Consider the following 18,698-nt stretch of genomic DNA (forward strand, 5'->3'; position numbering starts at 1 on the left):
TCACTTTCTTTCTGCTGTTCAATCCTAGGGTCAACACATTGTTCATTTGTAATGTCTGTCCTGGATTTTATATATGGAAAAACTAACTCAGTGGAATATCTGTTGAACTGCATGTCATAGCCTGGCAAAAAGTCATTTTTCATTCACTTAATTTTTCCCAGGTGGATTTAACACAAATGACATGTTTAAATTACTGTTAGGGGAAGGAGATAAGACAATAACTAAAACTTATAGGACTTTATGGTTTACAAAGATATCAAATACTAACGTCTCCCTTTCTCTTCCTAATCCCTAAATTTGTCTGAAATTTGTCCAAAGTTTAAGCCTTTGTGTTTTACAGATATCCTAGAGCACCTTCTTAACCTTATACTCAATCAATAAATATTTTTAAGTATCATCTATGTGCCAGGCATTGTACTAAGTGTTGGGGCACTGTGCTAAGCACTGGAAATTGTGCCTTTGTAGGTAATAATTCACAAGGCAAAGTCTGTGTTTTTCTACAAACTGTTGCTGATCACTCTCTTTCAGGTATCAGTTAAGTCAATCTGGTTCTTAAAGTCAGGGGCTCATGGCCTGCAATCCTTAAATGGTGAGTGTTCGTGAGAACTGGAGCCTCTACTGGGTGTTTTAATGAGGTGCTAGACCAGATGAGGTCCTAATTTCTAACTCAGCTGATGAGAAAACTCTTCTCAAGGGTTATGGACTCTGATCTGAATAATGAGGCCTTTTCCTAATGGCTTGGAATATTAAATGAAGATCAGGTCAACTAACAACCTATGATTCCTACAGCTGGAATGAGTTAATCTCTTCCAGAGGAAACCTGGAAGGCAGGAAGCTAAAAATTCCTTTGATCATCTTAAAATTTTTAGGGAGGGTAAGCTAGGTGAGTAGATAGAAAACCTGGCTTGAAGACAGATCTTGAGTTCAATTTTGACCTGACACTTCCTAGCTGTGTGAACCCAGGGCAAGTCAATGAACTATATAGTTGCCGAGCTCTTTCTACTCTTCTGCTTTGGAAACAATACTTAGTATGGGTTTTAAGGTGATTGTCTGGGCTTAAAAAAAAAGTTGGGAGCTTTGAAAACTAAAACTGTTATTTTATCCTTTTGAGTATGAAAAAAAGACTATGTGCCACTGTACTAAATTTGGGATACAAAAATAGCGCAAAAGGAATTGGCATCGTAACTGAGGAAAACAAACGGGCCAGAGAATGGTAGGCAGAAGAGACATTTCGGACTAAACCAATACAGGGATAATACGGAATATGGGAGAAGGAGGTTGACACCTCCGACCCAGGGACAATGGCAGCTTAGATCCAATCATGGTTCCTGGTTCCAGAACTAAAATGTGTACGGAGGAGGCTGCACTGCAGGCAGGGAGTCGTTAGGCGGTTGTAGACGTGGCAGGAGAGAGGAATACAGTGAGAAGGGTAGCCTTCCTGGGCCGGGGGCAATTTGCAAACAGCGGAGTTGACGACGGAAGTACTTCCAGGGTACTAAAATAACGATTTCCCTGGCCAATAAGCGGGTGGGACAACTATCTCTCCTTAGCCTTATTTCGGAAGTGCCCCGAGATCTTATCCTTCACTAAAGGCGTCGCTACTGCCCCCTCTCGCCGAAGCCCAAGCGCCGGCAGACAGTCTCGCTAGTGCGATTGCGCCAAATACAAACAGGGGCGGGGGGGAGGGAGAGGAAGAGGAAGGAGAAAAAGGATGAAAGAAGGTTGCTAGCTCTCTTCCCCAATTTTCTTCATTTCACTTTTTCTTTCGCGTCAGAGCGACTAGAGCGTGCGCAGGCGCATTGGCAGCCCAGCCAGCTTTCCCAACTCTTTTCGCTTTTCCTCTTCGGAGAGGTTCTACTTCCGGTCGCTGCCCGGAACCGGTGATTGCGGGGGTGAGGGGTCAGGAGGAGGGGCATATTTGCTAGGCGGCGATGGCGGCTGGGAATGGGGGCAGCTGCCTGGATTCGCTGGTGAGTGTGGTTTCTCTGCGTGGGTCCTGGTGTCAGCTGAATGGGATGGGGCCGTGATCTGTGCTTTTCTCCCGTAGGGTCCCGGAGAGCTTTTGTCGGCGGCTCACGCGCTTTCCCTGCCAGCCGAGGCCTATGGCAACGATGTAAGTACGAGCTGGGCCCGTGGCGTCTCACGCCCGGACGCCCAAGCACCCCTCTGCTCTTGAGGTTTTCCGTGCCCAGTCCCTGCGCCCCTCTAAAGACTGCTCACTTGTTTTGAATCAAGCGGATACTACGTGCTCCGCACTCTGCGTTTAGGTTTTTTTTTTTTTTTTTTTTTTTAACCCCTTACCTTCCGTCTTAGAATCAATATTATGTATTGGTTCCAAGGCAGAAGAGTGCTAAGGGCCTAGGCAGTGGGGGTTAAGTGACTCGTTCAAGGTCATACAGCTAGGAAGCGGCTGAGTCCAGATTTGAACCTCCCATCTCAAGGCCTGGCTCTCAATCCACTGAACCACCTAGCCTGCCCCTACTTTTAGTTATGTGGAGCCCTTTGTTAGAAGCGCCTTCGTCTTCTTCAGTAAGACAGATTCGGATGAGAAATCCTTGGCTGGCTTGGCTAACTGGCTCTTATGCCCTGTATCCTATTCTCTCTCATCCTCTTTGGCAGGTTGCTCCTACAATGAACTACCCGCCCGTATTTTTAATTTCTTTTTCCTTACTGGTTAATCTGCTACCTGCAGACATGCCAGTTTCCCTCAATCCTTCAACCAAGAGGTTCACGGGTGGGTTTTTGAAAAATATACATTTTGATGACCATTTAATTTTTTTTTCCTTTGTAATCCTATATATTTCATTTTGTGTATTTAAAACATTCTGAAAAAGAGGCTCTTGGCTGCACCACATGGTCAAGGCCGCCTGTGACCTTATTATAAAGAAACAGGGGATGTAGGTTGAAACTCCACTGTCACACACTATATGTGTGACTGAGGCAAGTCATGACCTTTCTAGACTATTACTTCCAGGTTCTCTAAAATTGAGTGATGGTTTCTGAGGTTTTCAAATCTGGGTCTATGATCCTGTGACTTCTGAACATTTAACATTGGATATTCCATAGGTTTCTCAAATTTCAGCATGTCCAAAATAGAACTTTTTTATTCCCCTTCTTCTGGATTACCTTGTTAGGGAGTACCACTATCTTCTGAGTCCTTGCTCTCATCTATGCTTTCTCTCCAGTCAGTTGCCTAATCTTACATTTCTATTTTCAATGCCTCCTCCTGTCTGCTCCCTTCTCATCACTCAAGTAGCCCCACACTGGTAAGGTCTTCTTTACCTCTGGCCTAGACTTCTAGCCTTCCAAATGGTCTCTTTACTTCAAAGCCTTTCCTTACGCAAATTCATCTTCCAAAGAACTGCCAAAGCAGATCTGACCACTGTCACTCACTTTTGGGGCTGAATATAAACTTTTAGACATTAACAGTTTTCCCCAACAAAATGACCCCACCCTATCTTTCCAGGATTATTATAAACCTTTGTAGCTGTCTTACATTTCTGCAAATCATTCCTTTCTCATTTCCACCTCTTAGAATTCCTGCCCTATCATCCTTCAAGGTTTAGCTTAAGTATTTACTACGATTCCTTTCCTAATCTTTCTGACTGCTAAGTTTCCTTGCTCACTCTTATCAAATTTTCTTTTGCCATATAATCTTCTAAAGGGTAGGCTCTCTTTCCCTTTTCTCTTTTTATAACCAGCATCCAGTAGTGCCCAGCTTGTAGTAGGTAAGCCATCCAACCTCCTAAGACTCCCAGGCAATTCTTCAGACTAAATTTCTTAAATGGTACTGACCTGCATTGATGTCTTATGCCATCTAATATAGGGGAGCCAAAGTTAAGGAGTTATATCCTGGCTCCATGTGAGACGACATTGACCTTGATAGGAAAGAATTGTTAAGTGGAGAATAGGATAATGCTTGCTAGATCTTGGCCTCATTTGGCATGGCTCTTAAGAACTGGACATCAAGATAAGACACTGGAGGATAAGAATACTTTAATAATGATTATTTATGATACATTGTTTTTGTAGCATACTTTTAGATCATTGTTACATCTTGCCTTGACTTAGCATTAGTCTTATAATTGGTCTCTGGCTTTATGCTCCTGCTTCTAATCAACCCTGTATGTTATTTGCCAGTTAATCTTTTAGTTGTAAACCTTCAGTTTACTTATTGCCTATTGAATAAAGTCCAAATTCCTTAGCCTGGCATTCAAGGCTTTCCATAGACTGACTCCAACATACCTGTATAGGCTTAACTTTTATGTTTCCTTCTTGAATCCTGCCAGACACCATTCCCTGAATTTTTTTTTCCACTTGTGCATTTGTGACTTTTACTCTTAAGAATGCTTCTACCTTAAGTTTCATCCATGAAATCATTATCTATCCTTGGAGGCCTAACTTGAGTTTTCCTTCTACTAAGCTTTTCTTCATCTCTTTTTCATAGTAATATGTACCCAATGAATAACACTTAAAATACCTTGTATACAGTAGGTATTATAGAACTTATAAATACAAATAACTTTTTAAAAGGAGAACATCTTAGTTTTTATTGTGTGTTACCATTTTATAGTTGAAGGACTGAAAGCACACAAGCAAATCAGTCTTAAGAGTTTAGGAATAGGCAAATAACCAATCAGACTCTAGTCAATACTCTTAGTATGTATGCTCATTCTTAAAAGCTGGTTGTCCATGGCTATCCCCAACAGCATCTCCCCCAGCTGTTATAGCAATTTAATTGGTGAGACTCGTAGTCCTAGCCTAGTTAACCTAGAGGTGTCATAGCTTGGGGTTGTCATTCTAAAGGGTGTGTGTCGTAGATAACATTCTAGTCAGTTACTTTTGAATTCTTGTGAGTTTTTTTGCCAGAATGGCAGCGTTTCATTTTCCTCCCTCCTGGCTTTCCCAGTGCTCCCTTCAGCTCAGACCACTTGTTCTTTTGTGCTAAGCCAGCAGCAATGTTGAGAGATGACTTGTCTTTCTTTGTTACAGCCCAATATTGAGATGGTTTGGGCCATGAAGGCTATGCAGCATGCTGAGGTTTATTACAATGTGAGTCTTTATTTCAACTATTCAGATAGAATTGAAGAGACCTTTCATGGTGTCAAACATTTTATTGTACCCTAGCTTCTGGGAGGTTGGGGTGGCATTCGTCCTAGAGCTTAAAAGAGCAGAAAAAAATTAAGGAGAACTTGGTTGGCACAGGGAAAGAACTGTCATTTTATTTCTCTCATTCTTTCTCAGTTTAGATGACTAACAAAAAAGCTTTTTAATTCCTAGGAGACAGTGGTACAGAAGAAAGAGTGCTAGATTGGGGGAGAAAATACAAGTTCAAGTCCAAGTCCAACTTACAACTTGTGGGATCTTGGGAAAATCAGTTTCCTCTTCTACTAAACAAAGGGCTTGGACTAAATGATCTGATGTCCCTTCTCCACTCCAGATCTAGGATTATGCAGTGGAAATAAAGAATAGACCATGCTTAAGGGGACTAGAATGTTCTTTATAATAATGCTATCTATAATCATGCCTATGAACTAGACATGTTTATTTCCTTCCCTATTTTCTGGCAGTTGATTTCTTCAGTTGACCCCTTGTTCTTAAGACTCACTAAAGTGGATGACCAGATCTATTCAGAGTTCCGGGAGAACTTTGGGAAACTCAAGATAGATGTGTTGGACCCTGAAGAGCTCAAATCAGAACCAGCTAAAGAAGTAAGGAGGATCTTAATAGGCATTGAATTAAAATTGTGGTGTGTGGACTTAAATAACTGCAAATATTACCTATTTTTAGTGACAATGAACACTTTGAAAAAGACAAAATTCCTGAGGGCCCAGTGTCCAGTACTTTTTCCTTAACTGGGTCTCTGTATCTTGATCAACCTGAAAGTGCAGTGGTTATTCATGGGTTTAGCCCCACGTTGATATGGAAACTTTGCCCTGCTATCCTGGGCTATTTGTCCCTCTTTAGGCAATCTCTTCTCTGGAACTCCCCCTATTGGTGCTTTAGTGCAGATATTTGATCTTTTCAACTCCCAGAAGCATTCTTTCAGAATTCCCCAGAATTAAGTATTCCCTCTGAATACTACCATGCCCATAACTTTAGGGCTAGGAACATCAATTGATAAAAACAACAACAACCTTTGTAACCTGTTTCCTTTGCCATATGGATAGAACAGCTTCAGACCTCTTAGGTATTATTAAAACCCTGTCCTGTCAGTGAATAGTAATTTCAATCCTGGTGTATGGCATTAAGCTTGTTCCTCTACTAGAGATTGGATTTGTGTAGGGCCACAGTAGATAGGTATGTTGATTTTTCTAGTGTGGGCTTTGTTTCTTCAGAAGTGGAGACCTTTTTGCATGAAGTTCAATGGTATTGTGGAAGATTACAACTATGGTACATTGCTGCGACTGGACTGTACTCAAGGGTATAGTGAAGAAAACACTATCTTTGGTGAGTATGACACATAATTTTTTTTTCCTGTGGATTTCTCTTATTTGAAAAACTACTGTTTATATATGAAGTATTTGATTATCAGGATTTTTACTAGGACCTAAAACCTAAAACTCCTTTATCCCTTAAGGCCTTTGCCATTTTGTGGGTGGAAGAGAGGAAGTTTTCTTGTCCTCTATCAGAAGAAAGGGAAATCTGACACTTAACTCTCTTTGCTTTCCAGCTACTAGGATACAGTTTTTTGCTATTGAAATAGCTCGGAACCGGGAAGGTTATAATAGAGCTGTTTACAATAGTGCTCAGCAGAATGGAGCAGCAGAAAAAGACAGTCTCACGTCCAGGTAAAGAATGTAGGAGCTACTGGCATTTCAGATCACTGAATCTAATGTCCAAGAGTACTTGCAGGAACCTTTGTGGATTAAAAAGGGATCATCATTTGGCATCTGCTCCATGTGGTTTCCTGATTCGGACCATCAGAGGTGTCGATCAAACTTTTCAAGGAACAATCAATAAAAAATGTGATCTTGTGACAAGTATGGATACTTAAGAAAGTATACAAAAATATAAGACATTTGTTGGGTGTTTATGACCTTTGTATGGGAATTTTTTTATAAAAAGGACTTTATATTTTGCCCTTCCTGGATCTTTCTCAATGTTCTCAGAAGAGTTCCTGAAATGTACAGGTTCATGAATTGCTCTTAACTCTAGGGCAATTATCTTAACAGCTGTCAACTTTGCTATCATCTCTTGTACATTTGTGGATTAACATAATTTTTATACTTCCTGTACCATTTAGAAATAGGTTTGGATACAATGGTATGCCAACTGTTGGCATTATACTATTCATATGCCATGGCTAGAACACTTAAAACAACTGGTTGAGAATAAATTCAGTAGAAACCATTGAAGTTTATTGGCGGTCACAATGCTTACACTGTATGCAGCAAACACCCTTACAAGTCAACCGTCAATCTGATCACGCAAGAAAGGACCCAACACACAATCGCCAGAGGAAAGAACAAAAAAATAAAATAAAAAAAAAAAAAACAAAAACACAAAACCAAAAACAAAAACAAAACAACAAAACAAAACAAACAGGGTTGGGGATGGGGGGTGGGGGTGGGTGAGGGAAAAGAAATGAAAATTAAACCTAATTGATGTATCCCGTGGGCAAGAGCTGAACTAGAGATGCACACAACTAGCAGCAACAATTGTGGGAAAGGTTCAAGGCAAACAGCTTTCTATTTCTCCATAGGTAATTTCTTTTGTTTTTATTCTTAAAAACAGTAACTTGGGTGGCTTTTTTTTTTTTTAAACAAAAAAAAATTTTTTTTAAAAAGGGGCGGAAGGAGAAGGATGTTAAATATTTCATGCTAGGCAGACCTTGTTATTAAGAACCCCCTCCATTGTGGTAACTTTCTCCAGCTCATACATTCATGAGTGCAGGGTATATATAGATATATATAAATATCCACACACATACATACATACACACAACACACTCGCTCTCTCTGCCTCAAGGGCTGGGGAAGACTAAAAGAGTTATTGGCCACAGGAACTTGGCTGGAAGTCGCCATGTTCAGAGCTGTTCTGCCCCAGGGTAATTAGCTTTTAATGCCAGCTCCTGTGTCTCCATGTTAAGAGACCCAAGAAATCATTTAACATACAGTTAAAATCACACTGCCTTAGAGCAAGAGGCCTCTGTCCAGGGAAATGGGAGGGAACAAGATCAAACACTTTAGCTGGAGTATCTGTCAGTGGCCAGGGGGACTCAAGGACATAGTGAAGGAGGGATGGTGCTTGGTTGGACATGGCTTAGAGTTCCTAATAACAAGGGTTAAGACAGTAACAGGAAGTGGTAGTTTCAGGGAGAAGTGAAGGGACGGACAATAAGAAAAAATATACATTTGGAATTACTTTTTTTTTGCCTCTCTCTACACTTGTCACTAAATATATCTCTGCACTTTCACACACCCTCATCCAGTAAAGCTTCAGGCCACCAGAATACACATTTTCGTCACTCGCATACACAACCCCTCACTTCAGCATTGGTGCACTAGACTCTGTAAAAATTTTTCAATCACACTTTTTTTTAAACTTGAGTCAATATAAACCTTGTTCAAAATGTTATGAAAAAATGTACATGTTTATACAAGGCAGGTTGTGTCAGGACGCTGGGGTTCTTCCCCTCCACCAGGAAGAGGGGGCTGGATGCTCACACCTTCCTGCTTACTATCCCCACTTCCCCCAACCCCACCCCACCTCCCAGGAACCAGCAGTGCCCTGCCCCCCTGGTGAGCACAGGCTCACACCCCTTCTTCCCTGGGAAAACAGCCAAACTGACCTTTGTAATTCCCCCCCAAGAGGGAGGAGCAAGGGTCAGCCATACCCTCTCCCCCTCAGAATTGTTCAACCCTCTGGGCCAGACCAAAGGGACACTGCTCTGTACAGGTGGAATCTGGTACAGTGTCAGCTCATCATATCATTGCTATTCACGCCATAGGTGGAATTTTTCATGGAGTCATTGACTTCCCGACGAAATGCTGACAAGTTCTGGGTGAACCTGCAGAGAAAGGTCACATGGGTTATAGGTGGAAGGGGTATCTTATGAAATTTTTTTCCTTTTTCAGCAAAAAGTGCTGCCTTTCCAAACAAGATGAAGGACATTGACCATATGAAGTTTCCCCTGATTGAAGGCTCTGTAGCAAGTTTAACTAGGATTCTAGTTAAGTCTCAGGGCAATAATAAAGAAGAAAATTTATAAGCGAAGCTGGGTAAAATTCATAAAGGCCATTTTTAGTTAGAACTCAAAATCTTGGGAATCTCCCAACATTCTCATTTTACTAAATAAACAAGCTTAATAAAAAAAACCCAAGGTCACACAGAGCTTAATTAGAGAACTAAGAAAAGCTCATAGGCTTTAGCTTCCAGAGATATTTCCACAGCAACACATGGGCTTCCATCAGATAAGCAGGGTACTTATCCAGCATTCATGATAAAGAAAAGGGGTTAGCTGAGATGTGAGGCTGGATAAAGTAATGCTATCTATATATCAGTACCAAAAAATCTCATTTTCCCAAAGACAATAACATTTTGAGTAGTGAATGGCTCTTATATGGGAAGTAAATCAATCCTATACTGGTAATGCCATTTTAAAAAATACCATCACCATGTACTTACCTATCTCTGTTTTTTGTCAGAAGATTTCGCTCAATGCCTTCCATCAGATTCTCAAAACACAGGTGCATTGCCTGCTGTTTTTCAGGGGGCTGGCTGTTCACTATACTGTTCCTCAAGTCTGAGAAATACTGTTAAAGTGGAAAAGATTCGCATTCATTATCCAGCCACTGGGAAAAAAAAGTATTTGCTAGGCAAAAATAAAAACAAAGTCTTTGTTCTCTTGGAATTCAGTCTAAAGCTATGAAACACACTAAAACATGGGTAAGGGCATGAGAGGAAATGCCATTCAAGTTCTAAGTGTAGTCCAAAACATGAAGAGCATATGTTCTAGGCACTGCGCTAAGCACTGGGGATAGAAAGAAAGGAAAAGACAGGCCCTACCAGAGGAGCTCACAATCTAATGGGGAGGTAAACATACAAACTATATACAGGATAAATTTGAAATAGGTAATAACAAATCCAACTCTTTTTTCCCTGAGATACCTGTGACCATCAATTTAGAAAAAAGTTCCCCCCTTCCCCAAGTCTGATAGGAACCTCGGCATTCACATGCTTTTAACAGTAACAGAAAGAAAACTTTCAATTCTGAAAGACTAGTTCCCCAGGCTGTCTTTGCTAGGACCCAATGTGCAATGAGCAAATTCTAGAAAATTAGGCCATTGGTTAGATCAGGTACTCATCTTGGGGCCTACAAAAGAGACTTCAGGCAGTCTCTGAATTTGGAGGAGGGGAAAAAACATCTTAATTTCAACATATCTGGATTCCTTTCTAATTTTATGAATTTAAGAACACTTGGAGAAGAGAACCATAAGCTTCACAAAGACTGCTAGAAGGGACCCTATCACAGAAAAGGCTTTAATAAGCATCTTTAGTTTTAGGATTGGATCATGCCCTTATCATACAATTCGTAGAATTAAAAGAGATGGAAACAGAGGAGGAGGTAGTCATTGTAGGTACAAGGAACAATAGAAGGACGGCAGAACTAAAGTGCCGTGTGTGCTTGTACACACACAGTAGAATTTGTTGGAGTCCAGACTTTATTTGGTAGGTAATGAGCCAATTGAATGCTTTTAAACACAAAAAAACACAGATCTGTGAAAAAAATCAATCTGGCAGTGCTGTGGAGGCAGCAACTGGGCTGGAGTAATCCAGGAAGGGTCTTTGTCTTTTCTTTCTCTGTCTCTCTTTGCATTTCATGTAGTTTCTGTGGGGTAATTTCTCTAAAATCATGGTGCCTGACGTTCTTACCTTTTCATTAAGTAATATCAAACCAAGTAGAGGTCTGGACATGGACCACTGGTTCCGACAATCCTCAAAAATGATAATATTCAGCACCGTTGACAGCATCTGGAAGTAACAAGAACCAAGAATCTAAAGAGGTTTCCTTAGCTTGATAAGTAGCTTGTGAGGTTCAGCTATTCAGAACCTATTCAGTACCCTGTCTATAAACTCTGTGACCACAGAATGTGATGTTGGCAAATGGAACTTTTTTGTTTTTCTGTGGATTTATTTTTGGTAGGTGGGGGTTGGTGGTGACACCAAAAAGCCTCACTTCTAATATAATTTCATCTTTATAACATTTCTGGAGGCACAAATTATCTCTATATTAATGGAATTTTTAGCTCAATTGATTAGAATATCATGATCATAAGGTCAAGGTTTTGTATTTGATCTATGCGGTCCAAATATATTCACACTGTCTAACTGACTGGCCATTCTGTAAAATATGTATGCAGATCAAAGAACAGATTAAATTGTGGATTGATCAAATATGAAGTAAATTTAAGAAATAAAGATATATTAATAGAAGTGTATAAATATAGGATAAATAATTTGTTTCTACTATTCTTTAAATTTTAAGACCCCAAAATAATGAATGGGGCTCAACTCTGCAAAAGGACAAGATAAACAAGGGCATGGGTGGTAGAATTTGTATACCAGAACTGTGATTCTAAGATTAAGTCCCAGACTTATATATAACAACTATTTTGTTAAAATGATACCGACTTAACCTTCACAATTAGGGCCATTAGATGTCAAGCATTTTGTATGGACATTCCCAGAAGTAGCTCTTATGCTGGAATTCAATTCTCTGGGCTTACCTTCAAAAGTTGCTTACCTGTTGGATCATTTCTGGATGCTGCTGCATAATGTGCAGGAAACGGTCACTTTCCTGGGACAGGGGTGTTGTCCTCTTCTTGGTGCTACGTGATAGCTGCTTGAAGAGGTATGTCACAATGTGGTCCAGACAGGAGCAGCAGCCTGTGCATACCATGGTGTCTAGGAAAAGAAATGAGAGGAATGGAGCTGAGGTGCTATTGACTCAAATCCATGGGCAGAGAGATTCCTTGTGCTTAACAACTGACAGCAGAAGTGATTTACAACTCCAATGTAGTCAAGTAACCAACCCTAAATATATCTATCAGATTTATACTATACTAAGTATATACTAAGTTCTATACTAAGTACTTTGTGGAAATGAGAAAGTATTACAAAATAGAATTAATACAGTGAATTCCTATACAAATTTATCTAATAATAAATTCTGCCACATGTTTACTTTTGGTTTTCCTCTGGAGAATTCTGAACACTAAAGGATTTAGATAACATAAAATCACCTTTAACAGAAAATTTTCAGATTATTATTATTATTATTTTTTTAAACCCTTGTACTTCGGTGTATTGTCTCATAGGTGGAAGATTGGTAAGGGTGGGCAATGGGGGTCAAGTGACTTGCCCAGGGTCACACAGCTGGGAAGTGGCTGAGGCCATTTGAACCTAGGATCTCCCGTCTCTAGGCCTGACTCTCACTCCACTGAGCTACCCAGCTGCCCCCTTAGAAGAATGGTGAGAACTAGGCACTGGGGATTAAGTGACTTGCCCAGGGGCACACAGCCAGAAAGTGTCTGAGGCAAGATCTGAACCTAGGATCTCCCAACTCCAGGACTGGCTCTCTATCCACTGAGCCATTTAGCTACCCCCAGATTATTTTATCCATTTTATTTTGTATTACCCATACCTTCTGTCTTAGAACCAATACTAAGTATCAATCCCAAGGCAGAAGAGCAGAAGCCCAGGCAATTGGGATTAAGGGACTTGCTCAATCACATAGCTAGCAAGTATCTAAGGCCACATTTGAATTTGGGATCGACTATCTCTCCAGGCCTGGCACTCTATCCAACGAGACACTTAGCTGCCTATTTTGTTCATTTTAAAGAAGGGGAAAATATAGTACAACTCAATTAGTAAGTTAAGGAGTCACTGGTCAAGAATCAGTACCCTTTTTTCTATGATGCTCTTAGTTTCCAAAAATATACTAAAATTGGTTGTGGGCCAAGTAAATATTTAACTACCTTCTTTGGATAGTTTAAAAATTAAACTGAACCAGACATCATGTGCAACAAGATAAATGAAAATAAGGGTGCAGACAGAGAGGACACCAAATATTATATATTCAAAAAAATCATTCCTGTATCTTGGAATGAAAATCTGCCATATAAGCACATTAAATGTTAGAGGAATTGATTTCCATTCCCATTTGTGTTTTGTTCAATGAGAAGATTCAAGGTAAAAAAGCCGAAGGTCCACTAAATGATAGCCTAAGCCAGTATTACAAAGGGTGAAAGCTCAAGTTTTGTTGGATTCAAAATACTGTTACTGTACTAGAGTTTTCTGCTTTGAGGTGTGTGTACATAAATCCATATATAGCAACAGGATTACTCTTTCAAACACTTGATTCTTCTTTGTTCAGTCACCATGAAACTTTGTACTTTACAAGTTTAAGTGTTTTCTACTCTCCAAGAGGGGTTACTAAATGCTCCATTATACTATCATCATACAAGTTGGGGTTGGAATGAAGAACATGTGCACTCTTATTGAGAGACCCCCAGGTACATACCTAGTGCAGTGAGTCCTTCAGAAATGGAAGAAAGAATATACATGATAACATGGGGTTCCAGGCTGGCAATAAAGTTCATATGGTCCTGGGTGAGGACTTCCAGTAACGAATAATAGGACTGACTGAGCTTAGGGTAATCCTGTAGGCAAATAGAAAAGTAAAAGTCAACTGAGGACAATGAATAACTTCAATAAGGTAGCAGAATACAAAATCACCAACCTTTCTATAGTAATAAAATTAAGGAAAAAGAGCCAGAATAGAAAAAATTCAATTTAAAATAAATTCTAAATGCACAAAATACCTGAAAGTTAATATACAGAAACGAAGGCATGACTAACAATAGCTAATTTAAAACGATATTACAAAGCAGCAATAATATAGAAAACTTATTTGTTTTTTTTTAATTATAATTATTTTTTTTAAATTAGTGCAAGAAAGTAGAAAGGCTGAGAAGCAAAGTTGCTCATTTTTAAAAAAATAAGTAAGATAAACCCAAGAAGAAGATGAAGTACTGGGTAAAAGAGTCCCTATTTGACAAGAACTACTGGGAGAATGGGGTAAGTGGTTTGGCAGGAAAAAATAGGTATAGTTCAAGCATATAAAAACACATACCATAATGCACCAATTAAAACATATTTATTAAGAACTCTAAATGGTTTATGACATTAAAAAAAATTAGGAGACTGGAACTGCAGAGTTAGGGGAAGAAATCATAACCAAATGCTGAAGAGAAGTAGTCACAAATGACAGAAAAGGCATTTAAAAAAAATTATACAGGAAGTTGACAAATAGAAAAACATTTCTGCATTAAACATCTCCAATAAAGCCTGACAATCTAAGATATATAGGGAAATGACATGGCTATATTAAGAGTGACTCTAAAAAATAAGTATGTAAAAGTTATTAACAGATTTCAAAATAAGAAATGCAAATTATTAACAGCTATATATAAAAAAAAGTAGGTAGGTGACTCAGTGGATAGTGTCAGATATGGAGTCAGGAATCTTTTCAAGTTCATATCTTGTCTCAGACAATAGCTCAGTGACTGTGGACAAATCACTTAATACTGTTGACCTCTGTTTCCTCATCTATAAAATGAACTGGTGAAGGAAATAGCTAGTATCTATGCCAACAAAACTCCAAATGGGGTCAAGATGAGACAGACATGACTCAGAAATGGCTGAACAGCAATATGAAAAAAACCCCTCCAAATCACTATTAGAGAATTGTTAAGTAAAAAAAAAAAAAAAAAAAAAAAATTCAAACAAGTTTCACCTCACATTCATTTAAAATTGCAAAGGCAACAAAAGACAGAAATTGCTACCATTGGAGGGCACTGGAAAGATGGGTACACTAAAATAGTATTGGTAAAGCTATTAATTCCAACTTCTGAAAATCATTTCGAGTTATATTAGAAAAGTTATGAAAAACTGTCCATATTCTTTGATCCAAGGATTCACTGGGCATATTCCCCCTCATGCACCAAAATATTTATAGCGGCATTCTTTGTAGTGGAAAAAAAATTAGAAACAAAACGGGTTCCCACTAGCTCGGGAATGGCTGGACAGATTGTGGTATATGAATGGACTGAAACAAATGATAAACATGAGAACTAAGAGAAATATGATCGTAGACTTAGTATGAACTGATGATATGACATAAGGGTCTGGGGTGAGGAAAATTTACGATACTTAACTGTGGTGCCATTAACTTATGAAATTAAAGGAAAAAAAGAAAAGAAAAAAGAATGAATCCTAGTCTAGGTGAATAAAGTTGAAAGGAAGTGAAGGTCTAGAAACCTAGCACTATAACCTCAATCTTACCAGGAGGTCACTATGTGGGATAGAGAGGAGCAGCTTGATGAAGGTCTGTAGGGCGTTGTCCAATGCATCATCTCCATAAAGTCGGAAGACCCCAAAGTTGACATAGCTTCCACTGAGTGCAGCCTTTAACATGGAAAAGCAGATGGAGATGCCCTTGAGCTTCAGTGCGTAGACCTGATCCTTTGGGACTTCTCCTAGTGTCAGGATGCGATTTCCTGAGGACACACATACATACACCAGTTTAGTCCCTAGCTTAGCCACTCCAAAGAAAGTCAAGGAAACTAAGAGAAAGGCTTTAACAAAGCCTGATTATCCAGCATGCAAATTGGGTGAATTGAATGAATAATAAAGGTAAAATGAAAGCTATATTACTGAGTTAACAAGCAAGGCGTCTTTTCCTTATCTGACAGCACAGTGCGTTTTTCTATTCTTGGTCTAACCACTCAGTATACATTGAAAGGAAATCAGTTTCTAAGAAGCCAGAGAGACATTAAACTTACTACTGTGAATGAAGGAGGGTTCTTGTTCCATTACACCTCTCCATTCCTACTAGTCCCCTAATCACCAGGAGCCAAGTATTACTTTTCCCAAAAAGCTGTCAAGTCATTCTGTACCTTTTTTCTCTTAATTCAGAATACATGGCAATTCTTATATGTCCCTATTTGTTGTCTCTGCCCCAAGGCATTATGTAAAGAAGTTCTCTAAGGCCAGTCCTATTGTCTGTGACATCTAGTATGTCTCAGAGGTAGCAGGCACTTCAGAAATATTTGATAAAGTGAACTAGATAAATCCCTGGGAAGAGGAGGGGCTCTACAACTTATAATTTCTGCCTGCCACTTTGTGGTTAAAGTATAATCCTGCTCAGGAGGCAAAGCTGCCTCACAGTACCTACCATATGTAGTAATCATTTTGCTGGTTTCCCGGAAGAGTAAAATACCATTTGGGGAGGAGACATCAAATTGAAGTCGTTGGGACCTAAAGCAGAGAATATGGGAAACAATAGTCAAGTGTGGTGCTGGAGAAATCTATGGGACTTAAGAAGTCCAGCTACTCCTTAACCCCACACCCCAGCCCTACCCCAAATCTCTATTCTACTCTGTCTTGAATGCCCAGAAAAGGGGTATTATTTGGCTTCTAGATTACTGTTCTTATTGGTCAGAGCATATGCATTGGGCTATTGAACTTGGGCTAAGGGCCACCACCCAAGTTTAATAAGCTCAATGATGTGGAATTAGCTATGCTACTTATATGTTGAAGGATGTGATGTTAGATGTTCTGCTTCTCATTCAAATTTAAAAATCTAAGAGACAGAACAAAGGAGAGAAAAAAGATCTCGTTAGCCTCTGATAGTCACTGAATAGTTTCTTTAAAGACATTTCTTTCATTGAGGTAGTAGAGGTTTCTCAGAGACTATTCTTAATAAAACAAGAGTAGAATTTGCTCAAGGGCAAAAAGGAAATCAGAGCCTGAGCCAAACCAAAGTGAAAATTCTTTGAGTCTCTTCCTTTGCTCACTATACACACATTCCTTTTTTCTACTCTATTCCATGGTGGAATTATCTTCTGATTCTCAAGTGACAAAAAGGCCATATCATCCCCTATGTTTATGGATTGCCTATTATCTCATAAATGAGTAAATCTTTTTACTTTGTTTGGCCAAACCTCTATTCCTGAACTGAGGTTTCTGATCTTCTTTAAATAAAAGCCTGTCCTGAGTCTGCAAATTGGTTTAACTAGTGGAGATTTTATGCATTTGATGATAACTTTACTAGGATCCATGTTATGTATGAGTATGTATGTTTTTCTTTTATGTAGGGGACAGATGAGGTAGGTGAAGGGATAGGATATAAGTTAGCTTTTTAGGAAATGAATTCCAACGTACACATGCCAAGTCTGCGTAGGGGGCATCAGAAGATACAAATTTCCTTGAGACTTCCTCTATGATTCTCAATTCAAGCTTACCTGTTATGTACCAATTCAGCCATCAGTTTGAGCACAGGTGTAGTACAGGCTGGGTCATGGTACCAAAGTTCAATTGCCCTCTGAAGGATTGGCATGTAAGATGGGTACCTGTAAGCAATAAGCTAAGGAAACACCCTCTGGGCTCTATTTCAAAAAGCCCCAGGTATAAAATAATTTCTGAGCACCTGACCAAGAAAATTCTAATAACAAAAATCTCCAGGTTCACTCTTCTCTGGCTTGGTGATAATAAACTAATATAGCAAAATGTGTATGAGTGGTAGGAGGGGTGGGGAATGGAGGGCACAGCCCACAGGGCAGGCCTTAATCTACCGGAATAAGGAGTTGCCTTAATTTAAAAGATATATATAATATTAATTTTATAGTTTCTCTCCAAGAAAGCTCAAAATTTTTACATTCTCATATCACTTCAACAAGAGGCCAAGAGTCAGTTACTTTCTTGATTTCAAGTCAAGATACCTTAGTTTCATCAAATAAATTATTGTTATTTAATAATTTATTATTTCTTAAGGTCACAATCTGAAATAAAGCCAGATCTAGAACTCAAGCTTTCTAATGACTGGTTGGATGCTTATAGTAAGTAGCCTCACATATGTTTTGTTAGTAACTCATAACTTCTGTTTGCAGTGAAATGTGTACAAAAATGTCTCAAGGTTAAGATCACGGAGGTGGACATGCACTTAGTACTTCTTGATTCTAAATGGAAGCCTGAATGGCTTTTCAACCTCTAACCTTACATACAACACTGTAATACCAAACCCTCTCCCTCCCTCTCTGCCCCCCTTTCCCCCTCTCTTTTAAACCCTTATCTTTTGTCTTAAGAATTGATTCTAAGTATTTGTTCCAAGGCAGAAGTGCAGTAAGGGTAGGCAAATGGGGTTAAGTAATTTGCCCCGGGTCACATGGCTAAGAAATTCCTGAGACCAGATCTGAAACCAGGTCTTTTAGTCTCTAGGCCTGCCATTCCATCCACTGAGTTACCCAGCTTCCCTCCAACTATTTATTTTTTAATGGAATGTATAGAGCATGCTTTTCCATATATTAATATTTATATATATAAAAATTCATCACCACCCCTTCATTACTGATACATAAAGGTTACCCCAGTTCTACCCTATGGATGAAAATAGCTTCTAGTCAAGTTTCCTTGTAGACCAACTCCCTACTTCCTCCTGTGTCAGGATACATCCATTCAAACAACATCATGAAGCTGGTCTTTGCATTGAAGGCAAAAGCGATTCCCCTCAGATCTCTCACTAGGCCCACTAGAGTTCGCTGTAGCAAAAGACAAGAGTTATGAATATTATTTTCAATAAAACAGAACCATTGAGGATTTAAGGTTTTCAGAGTAAAATTCAATCTTTTTTA

At 39.3% G+C, this 18,698-nt stretch overlaps 2 protein-coding genes across 2 annotated transcripts in view; one reads left to right on the top strand and one right to left on the bottom strand.

Annotated features, from left to right (window-relative positions):
- The first annotated feature begins 1,916 nt into the window (after positions 1-1,916).
- PBDC1 (polysaccharide biosynthesis domain containing 1) lies at positions 1,917-7,353 on the top strand. The gene is made up of 6 exons (XM_044663520.1): positions 1,917-1,970; positions 2,048-2,113; positions 4,993-5,052; positions 5,571-5,711; positions 6,339-6,450; positions 6,674-7,353. The coding sequence occupies exons 1-6, from the start codon at positions 1,932-1,934 to the stop codon at positions 6,793-6,795; spliced, it is 540 nt and encodes a 179-aa protein (XP_044519455.1). The 5' UTR covers positions 1,917-1,931; the 3' UTR covers positions 6,796-7,353.
- A 303-nt stretch (positions 7,354-7,656) lies between these two features.
- XPO7 (exportin 7) overlaps positions 7,657-18,698 on the bottom strand; it is a 40,170-nt gene continuing 29,128 nt past the window's right edge. The window contains exons 20-28 of the mRNA XM_044663519.1: positions 18,517-18,605; positions 17,313-17,420; positions 16,244-16,326; positions 15,352-15,566; positions 13,529-13,667; positions 11,750-11,910; positions 10,879-10,977; positions 9,631-9,758; positions 7,657-9,013 (exon numbers count right to left, since the gene is read on the bottom strand). Of these exons, the coding sequence (XP_044519454.1) occupies positions 8,920-9,013; positions 9,631-9,758; positions 10,879-10,977; positions 11,750-11,910; positions 13,529-13,667; positions 15,352-15,566; positions 16,244-16,326; positions 17,313-17,420; positions 18,517-18,605 (1,116 nt within the window). The 3' untranslated portion in view covers positions 7,657-8,919. The remainder of the gene's footprint in view (positions 9,014-9,630; positions 9,759-10,878; positions 10,978-11,749; positions 11,911-13,528; positions 13,668-15,351; positions 15,567-16,243; positions 16,327-17,312; positions 17,421-18,516; positions 18,606-18,698) is intronic.

The sequence above is a fragment of the Gracilinanus agilis genome, chromosome 2, assembly GCF_016433145.1.
Source record: "Gracilinanus agilis isolate LMUSP501 chromosome 2, AgileGrace, whole genome shotgun sequence".
In the NCBI taxonomy this organism is placed as follows: domain Eukaryota; kingdom Metazoa; phylum Chordata; class Mammalia; order Didelphimorphia; family Didelphidae; genus Gracilinanus; species Gracilinanus agilis.

Bases quoted from the DNA above. Each gene is read 5' to 3' on its own strand.
- PBDC1 (XM_044663520.1), top strand. From the start codon at position 1,932: ATGGCGGCTGGGAATGGGGGCAGCTGCCTGGATTCGCTG. The intron at 1,971-2,047 runs GTGAGTGTGGTT...TTTCTCCCGTAG, and splicing joins GCAGCTGCCTGGATTCGCTG to GGTCCCGGAGAGCTTTTGTC. The intron at 5,712-6,338 runs GTAAGGAGGATC...TTGTTTCTTCAG, and splicing joins AATCAGAACCAGCTAAAGAA to AAGTGGAGACCTTTTTGCAT.